A 25,633-nucleotide genomic window follows, 5' to 3' on the forward strand; every position below is an offset into this window, starting at 1 on the left:
TTTTAAGGTCATTGATTAGTTAAGGTCATTGATTAGTTAGGAACTCCCCTCAAATGGTTGTCTAGGACCTCCCCTCACCTGGTTGTCTAGGACCTCCCCTCACCTGGTTGTCTAGGACCTCCCCTCACCTGGTTGTCTAGGACCTCCCCTCACCTGGTTGTCTAGGACCTCCCCTCACCTGGTTGTCTAGGACCACCCCTCACCTGGTTGTCTAGGACCTCCCCTCACCTGGTTGTCTAGGACCTCCCCTCACCTGGTTGTCTAGGACCTCCCCTCACCTGGTTGTCTAGGACCTCCCCTCACCTGGTTGTCTAGGACGTCCCCTCACCTGGTTGTTTAGGACCTTTTTTCTTTAAGGTTGCAGCCCTTGTCAGCGCCTATCTCAATCCTTTTTAACATGTCTTTCCTCTCTGGGGAGGTTCCTATTGCTTGGAAAGCAGCCATGGTGCATCATTTATTTAAAGGGGGAGATCAAGCTGATCCTAACTGTTATAGGCCAATTTCTATTTTGACCTGTTTATCAAAAGTGTTGGACAAACATGTCAATAATCAACTGACTGGCTTTCTTGATGTCTATAGGATTCTCTCTGGTATGCAGTCTGGTTTCCGCTCAGGTTATGGATGTGTCATTGCAACCTTAAAGGTTCTAAATGATGTCACCACTGCCCTTGATTCTACAAAATGTTGTGCTGCTATTTTTACTGACTTGGCCAAAGCTTTTGATACAGTAGACAATGCATTCTTGTGGGCCAGCTAAGGAGTATTGGTATATCTGAGGGGTCTTTGGCCTGGTTTGCTAACTACCTCTCTCAAGAGTGCAGTGTATAAAGTCAGAACATCTGCTGCCTCAACCAATGCCTGTCACCAAGGGAGTACCCCAAGGCTCGATCCTAGGCCCCACACTCTTCTCAATGTACATCAACAACATAGCTCAGGCAGTAGGAAGCTCTCTCATCCATTTATACTCAGATTATACAGTACACAGCTGGTCCCTCCCCAGATATTGTGTTAAACGCTCTACAACAAAGCGTTCTCTGCCCTTAACCTTGTTCTGAACACCTCCAAAACAAAGGTAATATGGTTTGGTAAGAAGAATGCCCCTCTCCCCACAGGTGTTATTACTACCTCTGAGGGTTTAGATTTGAGGTAGTTACCTCATACAAGTACTTGGGAGTATGGCTTGACGGTACACTGTCCTTCTCTCAGCACACATCAAAGCTGCAGGCTAAGGTTAACTATAGACTTGGTTTCCTCTATCGTAATCGCTCCTCTTTCACCCCAGCTGACAAACTTTAAATCTGATTCAGATGACCATCCTACCCATGCTCGATTATGGAGACGTAATTTGTAGATCGGCAGGTAAGGGTGCTCTCGAGCGGCTAGATGTTCCTTACCATTCGGTCATCAGATTTACCACCAATGCTTCTTATAGGACACATCACTACACTCTATACTCCTCTGTAAACTGGTCATCTCTGTATACCCGTCACAACACCCACTGGTTGATGCTTATTTATAAAACCCTCTTAGGCCTCACTCCCCCCTATCTGAGATATCTACTGCAGCCCTCATCCTCCACATACAACACCTGTTCTGCCAGTCACATTCTGTTAAAGGTCCCCAAAGCACACATCCCTGGGTCACTCCTATTTTCAGTTTGCTGCAGCTAGTGACTGGAACGAGCTGCAACAAACACTCAAACTGGACGGTTTTATCTCAATCTCTTCATTCAAAGACTCAATCATGAACACTCTTACCGAAAGTCATGACTGCTTCATGTGATGTATTGTTGTATCTACCTTCTTGCCTTTGTGCTGTTGTCTGTGCCCAATAATGTTTGTACCATGTTTTGTGCTGCTACCATGTTGTGCTGCTGGCATGTTGTGTTGCTACCAAAAGGTTGTCATGTGGTGTTGCTACCATGCTGTGTTGTGATGTGCTGCTGCCATGATATGTTGTTGTCTTAGGTCTCTATTTGTGTAGTGGTGAGTTAGGAACTCATCCCACCTGGTTGTCTAGGTCTTAATTGATGAGTTTGGAACTCCTCTCGCCTGGTTGTCTAGGTCTTAATTGATGAGTTTAGAACTCCTCTCACCTGGTTGGCTGTGGCTTAATTGATGAATTAGAAGCTCCTCGCACCTGGCTGTCTAGGTTTTAATTGATGAGTTTGGAACTCCTCTCACCTGGTTGTCTAGGTCTTAATTGATGAATTAGAAGCTCCTCGCACCTGGCTGTCTAGGTCTTAATTGATGAGTTTGGAACTCCTCTCACCTGGTTGTCTAGGTCTTAATTGATGAGTTTGGAACTCCTCTCACCTGGTTGTCTAGGTCTTAATTGATGAATTAGAAACTCCTTGCACCTGGTTGTCTAGGTCTTAATTGATGAGTTTAGAACTCCTCTCACCTGGTTGTCTAGGTCTTAATTGATGAGTTTAGAACTCCTCTCACCTGGTTGTCTAGGTCTTAATTGATGAGTTTAGAACTCCTCTCACCTGGTTGTCTAGGTCTTAATTGGTGCGTTTAGAACTCCTCTCACCTGGTTGGCTATGGCTTAATTGGTCACTAATTTAAAGAAAATAACTTTTTCAGCCCTGGTCTAAACGTTAGTCAGTTGACTTGTTGACTGGTTGACTGGTTGACTGACTGATTGGTTGACTGGTTGACTGATTTATTGGTTGACTGACTAATTGGTTGACTGACTGATTGGTTGACTGGTTGACTGAATGATTGGTTGACTGATTGACTGGTTGACTGATTCATTGATTGAATGATTGATCATTCCTCTAGATCCATGAGCGTCTGGAGGAGTTGAGGTCCATGCTGGGATGGATGCTGGTCCACTGGAGAAACCAGAAACACCAGAGGAGTCAACGCAGGAATAACGAGACTGAACCTAATGAAGATCTTATCGACTCTGAGCCCCCAACAGAGCAGACTTCTGGAGATAATATCTACTCAAAGACCACAGTAGAGTCCACTAGAGACAACATCTACTCAGAGACCACAGTAGAGTCCACTAGAGACAACATCTACTCAGAGACCACAGTAGAGTCCACTAGAGACAACATCTACTCAGAGACCACAGTAGAGTCCACTAGAGACAACATCTACTCAGAGACCACAGTAGAGTCCACTAGAGACAACATCTACTCAGAGACCACAGGAGCAGATATCTACACAGATGATACAGCCTGCTCCACCCACAGTACCCCTGCTCAGCCAGAGACCCACAGTACCCCTGCTCAGCCAGAGACCCACTTTACCCCTGAACTGAGTGTCTTTGAGGACAGACTGAGGAAAATAGACACTCTGTACTGTCCCGCAACAGACCAGCAAAGTTGGAAGGACCAAGAGGATGGCTATCAGGTGATGAACAGCAACACAGGGCCTCTAAGGGGCCTCACCTCTCCCCCAGAGACCCACCAATCCCCCTGCCTGGTCTTAAAAGAGCCCAGCAGCCCAGCCCTCTGCCTGGGGGGCACCATGAGCCTAGGGGGCACCTCAGTCAACAGCAGCCCTAAGGTTAGAATGGGGGGGCAGGGGGTTAGCTTGGTGGGCCAGGGGGTTCGCCTGGGGAACCAGGGGGGAATGGTCTACCTAGGGGGCACCGTCAAGAACAGCCCTACCCTCAGCCTTGGAGGCAGTGTGGACCTGGGGGGTACTGTCAATCTCATCCTCAGCTTGGGGAACCAAGGAGACAGTCATGTGGAGGTGATGGAGGCTAATCCTAGGGTGGGTGAGGAGGAGAGCACAGAGCCTGTCCACAGGGTAAGAACCACAGACCTCCTCTCATATATATCTACCTGACTGTCCTGACCACTCTGTACCTACCTGACTGGACTGACCACTCTGTACCTACCTGACTGGACTGACACATCTATACCTACCTGACTGTCCTGAACACTCTGTACCTACCTGACTGTCCTGAACACTCTGTACCTACCTGACTGGACTGTCCACTCTGTACCTACCTGACTGTCCTGACCACTCTGTACCTACCTGACTGAACTGACCACTCTATACCTACCTGACTGGACTGACCACTCTGTACCTACCTGACTGGACTGACACCTCTGTACCTACCTGACTGGACTGTCCATTGTCCTGAAACACTATTTCAACCCTCTGTATTTGTTTCTCCTATAGAATCATAGCACTGGGTGTCCACTTCCACACGCCCTTCTCAGCTGTTTCCAGCTATCCTTTCTTGCCTTAATTACCATACTTTCTCTTTTCTACCTCTCCCTCTATCTCTTTCTTTCTCTCTCCCTCTCGCTCTCACTGTCTCTACCTCTGCCTCTCCCTCTCTCTCTCTTTTTCTCCCCGTCTATCTTTCTCTCTCTCTCTCTATTCCTATTTCTCTATCCCTCTCTCACTCTCTACCTCTACTTTTCCCTTTCTCTCTCTCAACCTCGCTCTCTCTCTACCCCTCTATCTCTCTACTTCTCTCTCACTCTCTACTCCTCTATCTCTATCTTTCTCTCAACCTCGGTCTCTCTCTACCCCTCTCACTCTCTACCCCTCTCTCTCTCTCTCTCTCTCTCTTTCCCTCTCTCTTCCCCTACCCCTCTACTCTCACTCTCTCTACCCCTCTCTCTTTACCCCTCTCTCTCTCTACCCCTCTTTTTCTCTCGCTATCTCTCTCTTTCTACACCTCTAACTATATATCTCTCTCTTTCTTTCTCTCTCTCTCTCTCTCTCTCTCTCTCTCACTCTCTCTCTCTCTACCCTTCTCTCCATATCTCTCTCTACCCCTCTCTCTCTCAGCCACCTAAAACCTTTTGGAGGTGCTGCCAGGGTCTGTGGGAAAATACTCTGGGTAGTTTAAAGAGAAAGATTTATCGCCAGAGTGCAGAACAGGTAAATGGGTTAGTGTGAGCTGAAGCAGCATGCCAAGTCCCTACTACAGTATGTCTCTACTACAGTATGTCTCTACTACAGTATGTCTCTACTACAGTGAGTCTCTACTACAGTGTGTCTCTACTACAGTGTGTCTCTACAACAGTGTGTCTCTACTACAGTATGTCTATACTACAGTGAGTCTCTACTACAGTATGTCTCTACTACAGTGTGTCTCTACTACAGTATGTCTCTAATACAGTGAGTCTCTACTACAGTATGTCTCTACTACAGTGTGTCTCTACTAGAGTGTGTCTCTACTACAGTATGTCTCTACTACAGTGTGTCTCTACTACAGTATGTCTCTACTACAGTGAGTCTCTACTACAGTGAGTCTCTACTACAGTGAGTCTCGACTACAGTATGTCTCTACTACAGTGAGTCTCTACTACAGTATATCTCTACTACAGTACGTCTCTACTACAGTGTGTCTCTACTACAGTGAGTCTCTACTACAGTGAGTTTCTACTACAGTGAGTCTTTACTACAGTATGTCTCTACTACAGTGAGTCTCTACTACAGTGTGTCTCTACTACAGTGTGTCTCTACTACAGTGTGTCTCTACTACAGTGAGGCTCTACTACAGTGTGTCTCTACTACAGTGTGTCTCTACTACAGTGAGTCTCTACTACAGTGAGTCTCTACTACAGTGTGTCTCTACTACAGTATGTCTCTACTACAGTGAGTCTCTACTACAGTGAGTCTCTACTACAGTGTGTCTCTACTACAGTATGTCTCTACTACAGTGAGTCTCTACTACAGTGAGTCTCTACTACAGTATGTCTCTACTACAGTATGTCTCTACTACAGTGTGTCTCTACTACAGTATGTCTCTACTACAGTGAGTCTCTACTACAGTGTGTCTCTACTACAGTGAGTCTCTACTACACTGTGTCTCTACTACAGTATGTCTCTACTACAGTGTGTCTCTACTACAGTGAGTCTCTACTACCATATGTCTCTACTACAGTGTGTCTCTACTACAGTGAGTCTCTACTACAGTGTGTGCGTGTGCAGATAAATACAGTGAGTCTCTACTACCATATGTCTCTACTACAGTATGTCTCTACTACAGTGAGTCTCGACTACAGTATGTCTCTACTACAGTGAGTCTCTACTACAGTATGTCTCTACTACAGTGAGTCTCGACTACAGTATGTCTCTACTACAGTGAGTCTCTACTACAGTATGTCTCTACTACAGTGAGTCTCTACTACAGTGAGTCTCTACTACAGTATGTCTCGACTACAGTATGTCTCTACTACAGTGTGTGCGTGTGCAGATAAATACAGTGAGTCTCTACTACCATATGTCTCTACTACAGTGAGTCTCTACTACAGTGAGTGTCGACAACAGTATCTCTTTACTACAGTGAGTCTCTACTACAGTATGTCTCTACTACAGTGAGTCTCGACTACAGTATGTCTCTACTACAGTGAGTCTCTACTACAGTATGTCTCTACTACAGTGAGTCTCTACTACAGTGAGTCTCTACTACAGTGAGTCTCTACTACAGTGAGTCTCTACTACAGTATGTCTCGACTACAGTATGTCTCTACTACAGTGTGTGCGTGTGCAGATAAATACAGTGAGTCTCTACTACCATATGTCTCTACTACAGTATGTCTCTACTACAGTGAGTGTCGACAACAGTATCTCTTTACTACAGTGAGTCTCTACTACAGTATGTCTCTACTACAGTGAGTCTCTACTACAGTATGTCTCTACTACAGTGAGTCTCTACTACAGTATGTCTCTACTACAGTGAGTCTCTACTACAGTGAGTCTCTACTACAGTGAGTCTCTACTACAGTGTGTCTCTACTACAGTACGTCTCGACTACAGTATGTCTCTACTACAGTGTGTGCGTGTGCAGATAAATACAGTGAGTCTCTACTACCATATGTCTCTACTACAGTGAGTCTCTACTACAGTGAGTCTCTACTACAGTATGTCTCTACTACAGTGAGTCTCTACTACAGTGATTCTCTACTACAGTGAGTCTCTACTACAGTGAGTCTCTACTACAGTGAGTCTCTACTACAGTGAGTCTCTACTACAGTGAGTCTCTACTACAGTGAGTCTCTACTACAGTGTGTGCGTGTGCAGATAATCGGAAGCATGCTCTAAAGTGTGTCACAGCAAGGCACCTGATTGGTTCTGTCATCTTAACTGTGATGATGTCATCTTTCATCTGTAACACATGCTGCTAAATGACCCAGTCTATATCATGTACACTGACTATACATAACATTATGAACACCTGATCTTTCCCTGACATGGACTGACCAGGTGACATCTCCCTTATTGATGTCACCTGTTAAAGATGCACTACGCAGAACGTGCTCCACTGTTTCCTGGTTGCTACAATTCTAATAGTTTGACTAACTTCAGTTTATGTGACAAAACAAGCATGTAGAGTGTAGAAAATCATTATACCCTCTAAACCGCTGTGAAATGTATTTTCCAGAACTGTTACGGTTGTCGTAAGAACAGGACCAAGGTGCAGCGGATCCACATATTTATTTCAAAGTGACATTTTTGAAAAAACAATAAATCAAATAAATTAACAACTTAAAAACTTCTTGGAACTCTAGGGGCAGTATTTTCATTTTTGGAAAAAAAGCGTTCCCGTTTTAAACTGGATATTTTGTCAGGAAAAGATGCTAGAATATGCATATAATTGACAGCTTTCGATAGAAAACACTCTAACATTTCCAAAACTGTAAAGATATTGTCTGTAAGTATAACAGAACTGACGTTGCAGGCGAAAGCCTGAGAAAAATCCAATCCGGAAGTGCCCCAGGTTTTGAAAGCTCTGCGTTCCAATGACTCCCTATTTGGCTGTGAATGTGCTATCAACCAGCTTACGCTTTCTACGTATTCCCCAAGGTGTCTACAGCATTGTGACGTAGTTTTACGCATTTCTGTTGAAGAATAGCCGCAGGCGGCCACATTGCGTAAGTGGTCACATGGTGGCTCCGAGAGAGATTCTCGTGTAAAATACAGAGGTAGCCATTACTCCAATCGGTCCTAGAGAAAAAGGAATTGTCCCGACGGATATATTATCAAATAGATATTAGAAAAACAACTTGAGGATTGATTCTAAACAACGTTTGCCATGTTTCTGTCGATATTATGGAGCTAATTTGGAATATTTTTCGGAGTTGTGGTGACCGCAATTTCCGGGAGATTTCTCAGCCAAACGTGAAGAACAAACAGAGCTGTTTCGCCTACAAAAATAATATTTTGGGAAAAAATGAACTTTGGCAGTCTACCTGGGAGTCTCGTGAGTGAAAACATCCGAAGTTCATCAAAGGTAGACGATTTAATTTGATTGCTTTTCTGATTTCCGTGACCAAGTTACCTGCTGCTAGCAAGGCATAATGCTATGCTAGGCTATGATAAACTTACACAAATGCTTGTCTAGCTTTGGCTGTAAAGCATATTTTGAAAATCTGAGATGACAGGGTGATTAACAAAAGGCTAAGCTGTGTCTCAATATATTTCATTTGTGATCTTTATGAATAGGAACATTTTCTAGGGATATTTATGTCCGTTGCATTATGCTAATTAGTTTCAGGCGATGATTACGCTCCCGCATGCGGGTTTGGGAGTCACAAAAGGTCGTGACTAAGTGGTGCACATGCACAAACACAAAATATAATATACCACAAACACAGGTGGGAAAAATAGCTACTTAAATATGATCCTCAATTAGAGACAATGATTACCAGCTGCCTCTAATTGGGAATCATACAAAAACATAACATAGAAAAAAAAACTAGAACACAACATAGAAATATTAAACTAGAATACCCCCTAGTCATGTTACAATAACCAAACGTATTGTATATTCAGCTTGAAGTGTGAAGAAAAAAAAACTAAACTTAAACACGGGAGGGAATAGAAATGTGCCCATAGAACTGATCTACAGCTTCCCGTAGAACTGATCTACAGCTTCCCGTAGAACTGATCTACAGCTTCCCATAGAACTGATCTACAGCTTCCCGTAGAACTGATCTACAGCTTCCCGTAGAACTGATCTACAGCTTCCCGTAGAACTGATCTACAGCTTCCCGTAGAACTGATCTACAGCTTCTTAGACATGCTTCCAATGAAATTGACATATTTATAACCAATCACTTGGTCGGGTGGAACAAAAGGTTCATATTTCCGCTTTAAATCCACTTTGATCCATGTAGATGAAGGGGAGGAGACAGGTTAAAGAAGGATTTATAGGCCTGGAGACAATTGAGACATGGATTGTGGATGTGTACGATTCAGAGGGTGAATGGGCAAGACTAAAAATGTAAGTGTCTCTGAACAGGGTTTGGTATGCTGTTTTTTTTTTCACGCTCAACAAATTCCCATATCTTTATCCAAGATGGCGTAGCAGTCAGACGTCTTTTGTCCTTGTCTTGTCGTGTCCCAACATTAAAACACTCTCCTGCAACCCGCCTCACCCAATGAGGTGCGGATCTGTTTTTTTCTAAAGTATTATTCACCTGAAATTCAGAATCCCCCAACAGAAGCTAGCCGGCTCACTAGCTACTAGTCAGCTAACCACTGCTAGAGGTCATCAGCTAACCTTTAGGTCGGAAAGCTCTCGCCAGTTTGTACAACGTGACTCAAACCAGAGCATACCGGACCTATTTCTCTCCATATCGCCGGATTCCTACCGCAAGCCCTGGACATGTTCTCCAGGATCTTCGCAGCAAGCTAGCTGATATCCGAGTACTGGCTAACGTCGGTCCAGGAGCAAGCACCAATTAGCCTGGAGCTAACCCATGCTAGGCCCTTTCTCCCGGCTTGCTAAAAGAGGCCCATCAGCCACTCCTGGGATACAATAATCAGACCCCTTCTACTGCACGGAACCCCACAGATCCTTCACGACTGGACTATGACGTAATCTGCTCGAGGAGGTACTCAACTGGCCTCTCTCTACATCACGATGTCCCCTGAATGCCCATCCACAGCCATTAGCTGCTAGCTGTCTAGAGCTGGACTGTTAGCTGTATTGACCCATCGGCCACTATACCTATTTTGCTCTCTGCTACTCGAAACCCTACTAATCCATCACGACTGGTCTTTCGACGTCAATGCACACGGAGGCTAAAACAGACTTTCCTCCATAGAGACGTCCCTCTAAGGCCCTTCTGCTAGCTTGCTAGCCCTGGCCTTGCTAACTGTCTCAATCGCCATGTCTCCAGTCAGACCAACCACTCACTGGACCCCTATGATCACTTGGCTACGCATGCCTCTCTCTAATATCAATATGCCTCGTCCATTACTGTCCTGGATAGTGATTACTGTCTTATTTCACTGTAGAGCCTCTAGCCCTGCTCAATATGCCTTAACCAACCATGTTGTTCCACCTCCCACATATGTGACGACATCACCTGGTTTAAACGTCTCTAGAGACTATATCTCTCTCTTCATTACTCAATGCCTAGGTTTACCTCCAATGTACTTACATTCTACCATACCCCTGTCTGTACATGATGTCTCTCACACCCAGAAACCTGCTCCTTTTACTCTCTGCTCTGAAAGCACTAAACGACCAGTCCTGATAGCCTTTAGCCGTACCCTCATCCTACTCCTCCTCTGTTCCTCTGGTGATGTAGAGGTTAATCCAGGCCCTGCAGAGCCCAGCATCACTCCCATTCCCCAGGCGCTCTCATTTGTTGGCTTCTGTAAATGTAAAAGCCTTGGTTTCATGCATGTTAACATCAGAAGCCTACTCCCTAAGTTTGTTTTACTCACTGCTTTAGCACACTCTGCCAACCCGGATGTCCTAGCTGTGTCTGAATCCTGGCTTAGGAAGTCCACCAAAAATCCTGAAATTTCCATCCCTAACAATAAAATGTTCAGACAAGATAGAACTGCCAAAGTGGGCGGAGTTGAAATCTACTGCAGAGATAGCCTGCAGAGTTCTGTCTTACTATCCAGGTCTGTACCCAAACAATTCAAACTTCTACTTTTAAAAATCCATCTTTCGAGAAACAAGTCTCTCACTGTTGCTGCTTGCTATAGACCACCCTCTGCCCCCAGCTGTGCCCTGGACACCATATGTGAATTGATTGTCCCACGTCTATCTTCAGAGCTCGTGCTACTAGGTGACCTAAACTGGGACATAATTAACATCCCAGCCATCCTACAAACTAAGCTTGATGCCCTCAATCTCACACAAATTATCAATGAACCTACCAGGTAAAACCCCAAATCAGTAAACCCTCATAGATGTCATCCTAACTAACTCACCCTCCAAATACACCTCTGCTGGTTTCAACCAGGATCTCAGCGATTACTGTCTCATTGTCTGCATCCGTAATGGGTCTGCGGTCAAACGACCACCCCTCATCACTGTCAAACGCTCCCTGAAACACTTCTGCGAGCAGGCCTTTCTAATCGACCTGGCCCGGGTATCCTGGAAAGATATTGACCTCATCCCGTCAGTAGATGATGCCTGGCTATTCTTTAAAAGTGCCTTCCTCACCATCTTAAATAAGCATGCCCCATTCAAAAAATGTAGAACGAGGAACAGATATAGCCCTTGGTTCTCTCCAGACCTGACTGACATTGACCAGCACAAAAACATCCTGTGGCGTCCTGTGTTAGCATCGAATAGCCCCCGTGATATGCAACTTTTCAGGGAAGTTAGGAACAAATATACACAGGCAGTTAGGAAAGCTAAGGCTAGCTTTTTCAGACAGAAATTTGCATCCTGTAGCACAAACTACAAAAAGTTCTGGGACACTGAAAAGTCCATGGAGAATAAGAAAACCTCCTTCCAGCTGCCCACTGCACTGAGGCTAGGAAACACTGACACGACCGATAAATTCACTATAATTGAGAATTTCAATAAGCATTTTTCTACGGCTGGCCATGCTTTCCACCTGGCTACCCTGACCCTGCTCAACAGCCCTGGCTCCCCACAGCAACTCGCCCAAACCTCCCCCATTTCTCCTTCACCCAAATCCAGATAGCTGATGTTCCGAAAGAACAAAAACCTGCAAAACCTGGACCCCTACAAATCAGCCGGGCTAGACAATCTGGACCCTCACTTTCTAAAATGATCTGCCAACATTGTTGCAACCCCTATTACTAGCCTGTTCAACCTCTCTTCCGTGTCGTCTGAGATTCCCAAAGATTCTTCTTCTTCAAAGGGGGAGACACTCTAGACCCAAACTGCTACAGACCTATATCTATCCTACCCTGCCTTTCTAAGGTCTTCGAAAGCCAAGTTAACACACAGATCACCGACCATTTCGAATCACACCGTACCTTCTCCGAGTTCAGTATGTCAAATCGGAGGGCCTGTTGTCCGGACCTCTGGCAGTCTCTATGGGGGTGCCACAGGATTCAATTCTCGGGCCGACTCTTTTCTCTGTATACATCAATGATGTCGCTCTTGCTGCTGGTGATTCTCTGATCCACCTCTACGCAGACGACACCAGTCTGTATACATCTGGCCCTTCTTTGGACACTGTGTTAACAAACCTCCAATAGAGCTTCAATGCCAAACAACACTCTTTCCGTGGCCTCCAACTGCTTTTAAAGGCTAGTAAAACTAAATGCATGCTCTTCAACCGACTGTCCACACCTGCCCGCCCATCCAGCATCACTACTCTGGACGGCTCTGACTTAGAATATGTGGACAATTACAAATACCTAGGTGTCTGGCTAGACTGTAAACTCTCCTTCTAGACTCACATTAAGTTATTAAATAAAGGTGATCTGGCCTACCTGGTTAAATAAAGGTGATCTGGCCTACCTGGCTAAATAAAGGTGATCTGGCCTACCTGGCTAAATAAAGGTGATCTGGCCTACCTGGCTAAATAAAGGTGAAATAAAAAACAAGTAAAAAATGTGTATCATCACAATATTAGGAAGGTGTTCCTAATGTTTGGTATACTGAGTGTATATTCCCTATATAGTGCACTACTTTAACCAGGGTAGGGAATAGGGTGCCATTAGGGACGCATTATCTGTTAGCAGAGGAATGCTGCATGAGGCTATCTGCCCTGATAACCATTTGCACTAACAATCTCACAATATGAAACATAACTGTCCAATACTGTCCCCTTTCTAACCCTGTCTCTTCTCCTCTCCCTCTCTATCCCTGTTTCTTCTCCTCTCCCTCTCTAACCCTGTCTCCTCTCCTCTCCCTCTCTAACCCTGTCTCCTCTCCTCTCCCTCTCTATCCATGTCTCTTCTCCTCTCCCTCTCTATCCCTGTCTCCTCTCCCTCTCTATCCCTGTCTCCTCTCCCTCTCTATCCCTGTCTCTTCTCCTCTCCCTCTCTAACCCTGTCTCCTCTCCTCTCCCTCTCTAACCCTGTCTCCTCTCCTCTCCCTCTCTATCCATGTCTCTTCTCCTCTCCCTCTCTATCCCTGTCTCCTCTCCCTCTCTATCCCTGTCTCCTCTCCCTCGCTAACCCTGTCTCCTCTCCTCTCCCTCTCTATCCATGTCTCTTCTCCTCTCCCTCTCTATCCCTGTCTCCTCTCCCTCTCTATCCCTGTCTTCTCTCCCTCGCTAACCCTGTCTCCTCTCCTCTCCCTCTCTAACCCTGTCTCCTCTCCTCTCCCTCTCTAACCCTGTCTCTTCTCCTCTCCCTCTCTATCCCTGTCTCCTTTCCTCTCCCTCTCTATCCCTGTCTCCTCTCCCTCTCTATCCCTGTCTCCTCTCCTTCTCTATCCCCGTCTCCTCTCCTCTCGTTCTCTATCCCTGTCTCCTCTCCTCTCCCTCTCTAACCCTGTCTCCTCTCCTCTCGTTCTCTATCCCTGTCTCCTCTCCTCTCCCTCTCTATCCCTGTCTCCTCTCCCTCTCTATCTCTGTCTCCTCTCCTCTCCCTCTCTTACCCTGTCTCTTCTCCTCTCCCTTTCTAACCCTGTCTCCTCTCCTCTCCCTCTCTATCCATGTCTCTTCTCCTCTCCCTCTCTATCCCTGTCTCCTCTCCCTCTCTATCCCTGTCTCCTCTCCCTCTCTAACCCTGTCTCCTCTCCTCTCCCTCTCTAACCCTGTCTCCTCTCCTCTCCCTCTCTAACCCTGTCTCCTCTCCTCTCCCTCTCTATCCCTGTCTCCTTTCCTCTCCCTCTCTATCCCTGTCTCCTCTCCCTCTCTATCCCTGTCTCCTCTCCTTCTCTATCCCCGTCTCCTCTCCTCTCGTTCTCTATCCCTGTCTCCTCTCCCTCTCTAGCCCTGTCTCCTCTCCCTCACTAACCCTGTTTCTTCTCCTCTCCTCTCCCTCTCTAACCCTGTCTCCTCTCCTCTCGTTCTCTATCCCTGTCTCCTCTCCTCTCCCTCTCTATCCCTGTCTCCTCTCCCTCTCTATCTCTGTCTCCTCTCCTCTCCCTCTCTTACCCTGTCTCTTCTCCTCTCCCTTTCTAACCCTGTCTCCTCTCCTCTCCCTCTCTATCCATGTCTCTTCTCCTCTCCCTCTCTATCCCTGTCTCCTCTCCCTCTCTATCCCTGTCTCCTCTCCCTCTCTATCCCTGTCTCCTCTCCTCTCCCTCTCTAACCCTGTCTCCTCTCCTCTCGTTCTCTATCCCTGTCTCCTCTCCTCTCCCTCTCTATCCCTGTCTCCTCTCCCTCTCTATCTCTGTCTCCTCTCCTCTCCCTCTCTTACCCTGTCTCTTCTCCTCTCCCTTTCTAACCCTGTCTCCTCTCCTCTCCCTCTCTATCCCTGTCTCTTCTCCTCGCCCTCTCTATCCCTGTCTCCTCTCCCTCTCTATCCCTGTATCCTCTCCTCTCCCTCTCTATCCCTGTCTCCTCTCCCTCTCTATCCCTGTCGACTCTCCTTCTCTATCTCTGGCTCCTCTAATCTCCCTCTCTATCCCTGTATCCTCCCCTCTCCCTCTCTATCCCTGTCTCCTCTCCTTCTCTATCCCTGTCTCCTCTCCTCTCTTCTCCCTCTCTATCCCTGTCTACTCTCCTTCTCTATCCCTGTCTCCTATCCTCTCCCTCTTTTTCCGTGTCTCCACTCCCTCTCTATCCCTGTCTCCTCTCCCTCTCTTACCCTGTCTCTTCTCCTCTCCCTTTCTAACCCTGTCTCCTCTCCTCTCCCTCTCTATCCCTGTCTCGTCTCCTCTTCCTCTCTAACCCTGTTTCTTCTCCTCTCCCTATCTAACCCTGTCTCATCTCCTCTTCCTCTCTAACCCTGTCTCTTCTCCTCTTCCTCTCTAACCCTGTCTCCTCTCCCATAACTCTCTAACCCTGTCTCTTCTCCTCTTCCTCTCTAACCCTGTCTCCTCTCCTCTCACTCTCTAACTCTGTCTCCTCTCCTCTCCCTCTCTATCCCTGTCTCCTCTCCCCTCCCTCTCTAACCTTGTCCCTTCTCCTCTTCCTCTCTAACCCTGTCTACTATCCCCTCCCTCTCTAACCCTGTCTCTTCTCCTCTCCCTATCTAACCCTGTCTCATCTCCTCTCTCTCTCTATCCCTGTCTCCTCTCCCTCTCTAACCCTGTTTCTTCTCCTCTCCCTCTCTAACCCTGTCTCTTCTCCTCTCCCTCTCTATCCCTGTCTCTTCTCCTCTCCCTCTCTAACCCTGTTTCTTCTCCTCTCCCTCTCTACCCCTCTCTTCTCCTCTCCCTTTCTATTCCTGTCTCTTCTCCTCTCCCTCTCTAACCCTATCTCTTATCCTCTCCCTCTCTATCCATGTCCCTTCTCCTCTCCCTCTCTAGCCCTGTCTCCTCTCCCTCTCTAACAATGTCTCCTCTCCTTTCCTTCTCTATCCCTGTCTCCTCTCCTCTCCCTCTCTATCCCTGTCTCCTCTCCCTCTCTATCCCTGTCTCCTCTCCCTCTCCATCCCTGTCTCCTCTCCCTCTCTAACCCCGTCTCCTCTCCTCTCCCTCTCTATCCCTGTCTCCTCTCCCTCTCTATCACTTTCTCCTCTCCCTCTCTATCCCTGTCTCTTCTCCTCTCCCTCTCTATCCCTGTCTCCTCTCCTCTCACTCTCTAACCCTGTCTCCTCTCCTCTCCCTCTCTATCCCTGTCCCTTCTCCTCTCCCTCTCTATCCCTGTCTCCTCTCCTCTCCCTCTCTATCCATGTCTCCTCTCCCTCTCCCTCTCTATCCCTGTCTCCTCTCCTCTCCTTCTCTATCCCTGTCTCCTCTCCTCTCCCTCTCTATCCCTGTCTCCTCTCCCTCTCTATCCCTGTCTCTTCTCCTCTCCCTCTCTATCCCTGTCTCCTCTCCTCTCACTCTCTAACCCTGTCTCCTCTCCTCTCCCTCTCTATCCCTGTCTCCTCTCCTCGCCCTCTCTAACCCTGTCTCCTCTCCTCTCCCTCTCCATCCCTGTCTCTTCTCCTCCCTGTCTCCTCTCTTATCTCCGCCCCTCCTCTCCTCTCCCTCTCTTTTCCTGTCTAATATCCTCTCTCCTCTCCACTCCTCTCCTCTCTTCTCCTCTCCATCTCTAACCCCGTCTCTTTTCTTATCTCCTCCTCTCCTCTCCCTTCCCTCTCTAACCCTGTCTCTAATCATATCTCCTTCTCTCCTGTCTAAACCTGTGTTCTGTCCTCCTCTATTTAAAGGACAACAACATGACATCAGCTCCTGCATACGAGAGTATTTTACTGCCCCGCCTCCACACCAAGACCTCCTCCTCTTCATCCCCCTCCTCCTCCTCCGGGGCTCCTCAATCTTGCGTCTCTTTCTCCTCCTCCCTGCCCAAGAACACCTCCATCTTCTCTAGTCTGAAGATAAGGAGCAAGAAGAGGAGAAGGAAGAGAGACGCTGGCCGCCACACCATTCAGAAAATCATGGTTGTAGAGGGGGAGGAGCAGACAGAGGTGGCATGTCCTGCTGAAGCTGCACCCCAGCAAATCACGCTGTACGACACCCAGACCTGGCCAATGAAGGAGGGCCGGAGGAAGAAGAAGAGCCTATTAAAGGCCGAGGGGGTGGGGCCAGGGCAGGGGGTGGAACTCGTGGACTACATGGATAACCCATTGGCCAGGGATATTGAAGATGAATGTTCTGGGGTCTCCACTGTCAGCCCCTATGCAGTGACAGAGGCAGTCTCTATAGCTCCACCCAGGGGCCAGGTGAGGAGCCACTGCAGGTTCCTGTCTCTGGGGTCTGTTTTGACCTTCGACCTCTCCAAAGACATGAGGTTGATCCCCAGTATACAGGATGTCATCACTATAGGACTCCCAGAACACAGGGGAACCCCCAACCCAAACCTCAATCCCAACCCTCACACAGAGACACATGCAGCCCTCAGCTCTTTCAAACATACCCGCTCCCCTCCCTCAGACACGCACAGAGGACCAGACAATGAGGCCGTCACTACTTACAGATATGAAACAATGACACAGATACAGACACAGCCACTACTGACACTGACACTGACACAGCCACTACTGACAAAGACACAACCACTACCGACACAGACACAACCACTACTGACACAGATACAGACACAGACACAACCATTACTGACACAGACACAGCCACTACTGAGACAGACACCGACACAAATACTAAAACAGACAAAGCCACTGACACAGGCTGTTCAGCTAGAGCCTCTGTCTAATCTAGATACAGATTTTCCTCCTCCTCCTCCTCCTGCCCTGGATGAGGACTGGGATCAGAACGTATCAAGCAATGACCTATCCCTATCACAGATCCAGACCGTACTCCAGGAGCCTGAGCAAGAGTGGTCGGAGCTCATCTTCAGCAAGCAACCACCAATCACAGCTTATTGCCCAAAGAGTCCCACTCCAATGAACCGAGACCATTACAATTACATGGAAACGACCATGGTTAGTAGAAGTCCTATTGTAAAGAGCAAGGACCCCTGTCCCTCCTCAGCCTATCAGAACCATGAGAGCAAGGACCCCTGTCCCTCCTCAGCCTATCAGAACCATGAGCGCAAGGACCCCTGTCCCTCCTCAGCCTATCAGAACCATGAGCGCAAGGACCCCTGTCCCTCCTCAGCCTATCAGAACCATGAGCGCAAGGACCCCTGTCCATCCTCAGCCTATAAGAACCATGAGAGCAAGGACCCCTGTCCCTCCTCAGCCTATCAGAACCACGAGTGCCTCATTCAGGACCTCAATGGACACCAGTACCATCATAGGTTGAAGACCCATAGAGAGAGTGTTGACCTCCAGGAGACCAGCCAGGCTTCTCAGATGGTTGTGAATCTGAAGGTCAGTGGGTTAGGGAGTATGATGCAAGACTCTATGGACTCTGGCATCTCTGGTGTCTCCAACTCTGGGAGCTTGAAGCTCAATGCACCTGATGTTCTCCAAGAGCCCCAGCCCATGAGGACTGTGGTGGGGAGGCTAGTGTCTCTGGAGGAGGGGCGCATGGAGGCTGTGTCCACACCCAGGGAAAATCCCACAGAAACCCCAGCTCCTGCCCACCCAGAGACAAAAACAACACCCAGAAACAGACACCACCAGACAGAGACAGAACTCGACTCTGATCCGCTCGACCCCGACCTCACCATCCATCCAGACCACCAGCAGTTTGAGGAGGTAGAGGAGGAGCTGGAGGACATCTGGAACCATAGCAATGGCTACAGACAGAGTATCTCCTCTGACATCATGTACCAGCCACACCAAGAGGAGAAGGAGGGGGGAAGTAGCAACACCCCAGGACTGACCACAGACCCCCTCTCACCCCCCCAGGCCCAGCCCCAGGCTACCCCCTACAGGAAGCTGATAACAACTTCTGCCCCTAACCTTCTGGTGGCTGAATTCACACTCCCCTCCTCCCTCCAAACCCTACTGGGGTACAACCAGGACCAGAACCAGGACCAGGGCTTTAGCCAAGACCCTAACTCCAGAGAAGAGCTCCCTATGCTGGCTAACAGAGACATGAGGTCCTGGGCAGCTTTCCCTATTCAGGACCAACCCTGGAGGACCACACCACTGGTCAATGAAACGGCAGCAGAACCAGTCAAGCTGCCGGAAATGGAGGACCAGAAGAGATATATCTACCATTATAGAGAGGAGGAGGAAGAGGATGAGGAGGAGAAGATGGAGGACACAGGTTGTCCAAAGGTGAGGTCTACTTTTGACAGGCTCACTGACTTTGACCTCAGAGATCACTGAGCTACTGTTTTCTCTACTCTACTGTATCTACTCTACTGTCTCTACTCTACTGTCTCTACTCTTCTGTCTCTACTCTTCTGTCTCTACTCTGTCTCTACTGTCTCCACTCTGCTGTATCTACTCTACTGTCTCTACTCTGCTGTCTCTACTCTGCTGTCTCTACTCTACTGTCTCTACTCTACTGCTGTCTCTACTCTGCTGTCTCTACTGTCTCTACTGTCTCTACTCCGCTGTCTAGTCTGCTGTCTCTACTCTGCTGTCTCTAGTCTGCTGTCTCTACTGTCTTTACTCTGCTGTCTCTACTCTGCTGTCTCTACTCTACTGTCTATACTCTACTGTCTCTACTCTACTGTCTCTACTCTGCTGTCTCTACTCTACTGTCTCTACTGTCTCTACTCTACTGTCTCTACTGTCTCTACTGTCTCTACTCTGCAGTCTCTAGTCTGCTGTCTCTACTCTACTGTCTCTACTCTACTGTCTCTACTATACTGTCTCTACTCTACTGTCTCTACTCTGCTGTCTCTACTATACTGTCTCTACTATACTGTCTCTACTCTGCTGTCTCTACTCTACTGTCTCTACTCTACTGTCTCTACTATACTGTCTCTACTATACTGTCTCTACTCTACTGTCTCTACTCTGCTGTCTCTACTATACTGTCTCTACTATACTGTCTCTACTCTGCTGTCTCTACTATACTGTCTCTACTATACTGTCTCTACTATACTGTCTCTACTCTGCTGTCTCTACTATACTGTCTCTACTATACTGTCTCTAATATACTGTCTCTACTCTACTGTCTCTACTCTGCTGTCTCTACTATACTGTCTCTACTCTACTGTCTCTACTCTGCTGTCTCTACTCTGCTGTCTCTGCTCTGCCTTCTCTACTCTACTGCCTCTACTGTCTCTACTCTGCTGTCTCTACTGTATCTAGTCTGCTATCTCTACTGTCTCTACTCTGCTGTCTCTACTCTACTGTTTCTACTCTACTGTCTCTACTCTACTGTTTCTATTCTGCTGTCTCTACTCTGCTGTCTACTGTCTCTACTGTCTCCACTCTGCTGTATCTACTCTACTGTCTCTACTCTGCTGTCTCTACTCTGCTGTCTCTACTCTACTGTCTCTACTCTACTGCTGTCTCTACTCTGCTGTCTCTACTGTCTCTACTGTCTCTACTCCGCTGTCTCTAGTCTGCTGTCTCTACTCTGCTGTCTCTAGTCTGCTGTCTCTACTGTCTTTACTCTGCTGTCTCTACTCTGCTGTCTCTACTCTACTGTCTATACTCTACTGTCTCTACTCTACTGTCTCTACTCTGCTGTCTCTACTCTACTGTCTCTACTGTCTCTACTCTACTGTCTCTACTGTCTCTACTGTCTCTACTCTGCAGTCTCTAGTCTGCTGTCTCTACTCTACTGTCTCTACTCTACTGTCTCTACTATACTGTCTCTACTCTACTGTCTCTACTCTGCTGTCTCTACTATACTGTCTCTACTATACTGTCTCTACTCTGCTGTCTCTACTCTACTGTCTCTACTATACTGTCTCTACTATACTGTCTCTACTCTACTGTCTCTACTCTGCTGTCTCTACTATACTGTCTCTACTATACTGTCTCTACTCTGCTGTCTCTACTATACTGTCTCTACTATACTGTCTCTACTATACTGTCTCTACTCTGCTGTCTCTACTATACTGTCTCTACTATACTGTCTCTACTATACTGTCTCTACTCTACTGTCTCTACTCTGCTGTCTCTACTATACTGTCTCTACTCTACTGTCTCTACTCTGCTGTCTCTACTCTGCTGTCTCTGCTCTGCCTTCTCTACTCTACTGCCTCTACTGTCTCTACTCTGCTGTCTCTACTGTATCTAGTCTGCTATCTCTACTGTCTCTACTCTGCTGTCTCTACTCTACTGTTTCTACTCTACTGTCTCTACTCTACTGTTTCTATTCTGCTGTCTCTACTCTGCTGTCTACTCTACTGTCTCTACTCTGCTGTCTCTACTCTGCTGTCTCTACTCTGCTGTCTCTACTCTACTGTCTCTACTCTGCTGTCTCTACTCTGCTGTCTCTACTCTACTGTCTCTACTCTGCTGTCTCTAGTCTGCTGTCTCTTCTCTACTGGCTCTACTCTGCTGTCTCTACTCTACTGTTTCTACTCTACTGTCTCTACTCTGCTGTTTCTATTCTGCTGTCTCTACTCTGCTGTCTACTCTACTGTCTCTACTCTGCTGTCTCTACTGTCTCTACTCTGCTGTCTCTACTCTGCTGTCTCTACTCTGCTGTTTCAGTTGTATTTCTTATCACTGTTTCACTCTTTTTTATGTACAACTGTTATCAATTTTCGCTTGACAGTAACAGACAAATGACTCCATTCAGCAAATACTTGTAAATAAACTCAGTGAATGTCAATCTTGACCCTGAGAGGACCTCTCCCCTCTCTCCAGGACCCATCAATGAGTCTGCTGTCTGTCCACATGGGTCTGCACGGAAACAATCAGCGAGCTACAAGTTGTGGCACTCTGGAAGGTGTCATGGAAAAGCATGGAGAGAGTCTGGCCACAGGGGGGCGATGTGGCACTATGGTGAGAGGCCTGGAGGAGCAGGGACAGAGACTGGCCACAGGGGGACAATGTGGCACTATGGAGGGTGACCTGGAGGAAAAGACAACACAGTCATACAGCTAGTTAGTCATCTAGTTAGTCATCTGGTTAGTCATCTAGTTAGCCATCTAGTTAGTCATCTAGTTAGTCATCTAGTTAGTCATCTAGTTAGTGCTCTAGTAAGTAAACTAGTTAGTCAGCTAGTTGTTCATTGAGTTAGCAATCTGGTTAGTAATCTAGTTAGTCCTCTGGTTAGTCAACTAGTTAGTCAGCTAGTTAGTCATCTTGTTAGCCATCTGGTTAGCCATCTGGTAAGTCTGGTTAGTCCTCTAGTTAGTCAGCTATTTAGTCAGCTATTTAGTCAGCTAGTTTATAAGCTAGTTAGGCACATGTTTAGTCAGCTAGTTAGTCAGTTAGTTAGATATCTAGTTAGTCAGCTAGTTAGGCATCTATTTAGTCAGATAGTTAGTCAGCTAGATAGTCAGCTGGTTAGTAATCTGGTTAGTCTTCTAGTTATTATAGTTAGTCAGCTATTTAGTCAGCTAGTTAGGCATCTTGTGCCTTTTCTATTGAGTGAATAAAAGTTACATTTTTGTGTCTGGTTGGGATGTGTTGATCTCTGGCTGATATTGGGATGTGTTGATCTCTGGCTGATATTGGGATGTGTTGATCTCTGGCTGATATTGGGATGTGTTGATCTCTAGCTGATACTGGGATGTATTGATCTCTGGCTGATATTAGGATGTATTGATCTCTGGCTGATATTGGGATGTATTGATCTCTGGCTGATATTGGGATGTATTGATCTCTGGCTGATATTGGGATGTATTGATCTCTGGCTGATATTGGGATGTGTTGATCTCTGGCTGATATTGGGATGTATTGATCTCTGGCTGATATTGGGATGTGTTGATCTCTGGCTGATATTGGGATGTATTGATCTCTGGCTGATATTGGGATGTATTGATCTCTGGCTGATATTGGGATATATTGATCTCTGGCTGATATTGGGATGTATTGATCTCTGGCTGATATTGAGATATATTGATCTCTAGCTGATATTAGGATGTGTTGATCTCTGGCTGATATTAGGATATATTGATCTCTAGCTGATATTAGGATGTATTGATCTCTAGCTGATATTGGGATATATTGATCTCTGGCTAATATTGGGATGTATTGATCTCTGGCTGATATGTTGATCTGTTGATCTCTAGCTGATATTAGGATGTATTGATCTCTAGCTGATATTGGGATATATTGATCTCTGGCTGATATTGGGATGTGTTGATCTCTGGCTGATATTGGGATATATTGATCTCTGGCTGATATTGGGATGTATTGATCTCTGGCTGATATGTTGATCTGTTGATCTCTAGCTGATATTAGGATGTATTGATCTCTGGCTGATATTGGGATGTATTGATCTCTGGCTGATATTAGGATGTATTGATCTCTGGCTGATATTGGGATGTATTGATCTCTGGCTGATATTAGGATGTATTGATCTCTGGCTGATATTGGGATGTGTTGATCTCTGGATGATATTGGGATGTGTTGATCTCTGGCTGATATTGGGATGTATTGATCTCTGGCTGATATTGGGATGTGTTGATCTCTGGCTGATATTGGGATGTATTGATCTCTGGCTGATATTGGGATGTGTTGATCTCTGGCTGATATTAGGATGTGTTGATCTCTGGCTGATATTGGGATATATTGATCTCTAGCTGATATTGGGATGTGTTGATCTCTGGCTGATATTGGGATGTGTTGATCTCTGGCTGATATTAGGATGTGTTGATCTAAGGCTGATATATTGATGTGTTGATCTCTGGCTGATATTAGGATGTGTTGATCTCTAGCTGATATTGGGATGTATTGATCTCTAGCTGATATTGGGATGTATTGATCTCTAGCTGATATTGGGATGTATTGATCTCTGGCTGATATTGGGATGTGTTGATCTCTGGCTGATATTGGGATGTATTGACCTCTAGCTGATATTGGGATGTATTGATCTCTAGCTGATATTGGGATGTATTGATCTCTGGCTGATATTGGGATGTGTTGATCTCTGGCTGATATTGGGATGTATTGATCTCTAGCTGATATTGGGATGTATTGATCTCTAGCTGATATTGGGATATATTGATCTCTGGCTGATATTGGGATGTATTGATCTCTGGCTGATATTAGGATGTATTGATCTCTAGCTGATATATTGATCTGTTGATCTCTTTGGTCATGTATTTCTTTCTAACCTGTCATCAGAATGGGAGTGGGTCTGAGCTGCAGACGATGGAGGGAACTCTGGAGAGGAAACACAAGCTGCAGCTGGGAGGGAAGAAGGTGAGAGGGGAACAATACAACAGATATTGCATTTATACTACATTTACAAGCGATACTACTACATTTATGCTTTATACTACATTTACACTCTATACTACATTTACACTCAATACTACATTTACACTCAATACTACATTTACACTCAATACTACATTTACACTCAATACTACATTTACACTCAATACTACATTTACACTCTGTGCTACATTTACACTCAATACTACATTTACACTCAATACTACATTTACACTCAATACTAGGTTTACACTCTATATTACATTTACACTCTATACTACATTTACACTCAATACTACATTTACACTATGTACAACATTTACAATCTATATTACATTTACACACTATACAAAATGTACACTCTGTGCTACATTTACACTCATTACAGCATTTACACTCAATGCTACATTTACACTCTATACTCCGAAAGTTACACTCTGCACTCCAACATTTAAACTCCATACTACATTTACACTACATACTACATTTACATTCTATACTAAAACATTTACACTATACACTACAAGATTTACACTCTACAACACATGTGCACTGTATAGTACAATGTTTACACTCTGTGCTAGACACTACAACATGTATAGTCTGTACTACACAATACTACAGACACTACAACATTTACCCTCTGCACTATATTTATGCTCTATACTATAGTTACACTCTATACTGTAGTTACACTCTATACTATAGTTACACTCTATACTAGTTACACTCTATTCTATAGTTATACTCTATACTATAGTTACACTCTATACTATAGTTACACTCTATACTATAGTTACACTCTATTCTCTAGTTACACTATACTATAGTTACACTCTATTCTCTAGTTACACTCTATACTATAGTTACACTCTATACTATAGTTACTCTATACTATAGTTACACTCTACACTATAGTTACTCTATTCTATAGTTACACTCTATTCTCTAGTTACACTATACTATAGTTACACTCTACACTATAGTTACACTCTATACTATAGTTACACTCTATTCTCTAGTTACACTCTATTCTCTAGTTACACTCTATTCTCTAGTTACACTATACTATAGTTACACTCTATTCTCTAGTTACACTATACTATAGTTACACTCTACACTATAGTTACACTCTATACTATAGTTACACTCTATTCTCTAGTTACACTCTATTCTCTAGTTACTCTATTCTATAGTTACACTCTATTCTCTAGTTACACTCTATACTATAGTTACACTCTACACTATAGTTACTCTATTCTATAGTTACACTCTACACTATAGTTACTCTATTCTATAGTTACACTCTATACTATAGTTACACTCTATTCTCTAGTTACACTCTATAATATAGTTACACTCTACACTATAGTTACTCTATTCTATAGTTACACTCTACACTATAGTTACTCTATTCTATAGTTACACTCTATACTATAGTTACACTCTATTCTCTAGTTACACTCTATTCTCTAGTTACACTATACTATAGTTACACTCTATTCTCTAGTTACACTATACTATAGTTACACTCTACACTATAGTTACACTCTATACTATAGTTACACTCTATTCTCTAGTTACACTCTATTCTCTAGTTACTCTATTCTATAGTTACACTCTATTCTCTAGTTACACTCTATACTATAGTTACACTCTATTCTCTAGTTACACTCTATTCTCTAGTTACTCTATTC

General features: G+C 45.5%; 1 protein-coding gene across 7 annotated transcripts in view; it reads left to right on the forward strand.

Annotated features, from left to right (window-relative positions):
* The window catches only part of LOC110491220, a 95,411-nt gene that overhangs the window by 54,837 nt on the left and 14,941 nt on the right, over positions 1-25,633 (forward strand). For 5 of the 7 annotated variants that reach the window (XM_036945894.1, XM_036945893.1, XM_036945895.1 and 2 more), the window contains 5 exons: positions 2,787-3,767; positions 4,767-4,859; positions 16,431-18,911; positions 21,414-21,551; positions 23,844-23,921. In XM_036945894.1, coding sequence (XP_036801789.1) covers positions 2,787-3,767; positions 4,767-4,859; positions 16,431-18,911; positions 21,414-21,551; positions 23,844-23,921 — 3,771 coding nt within the window. The remainder of the gene's footprint in view (positions 1-2,786; positions 3,768-4,766; positions 4,860-16,430; positions 18,912-21,413; positions 21,552-23,843; positions 23,922-25,633) is intronic. The other 2 variants (XM_036945897.1, XM_036945900.1) reach the window with 2 other exon arrangements.

Source organism: Oncorhynchus mykiss, chromosome 16 (assembly GCF_013265735.2).
Source record: "Oncorhynchus mykiss isolate Arlee chromosome 16, USDA_OmykA_1.1, whole genome shotgun sequence".
Classification (NCBI taxonomy): Eukaryota; Metazoa; Chordata; class Actinopteri; order Salmoniformes; family Salmonidae; genus Oncorhynchus; species Oncorhynchus mykiss.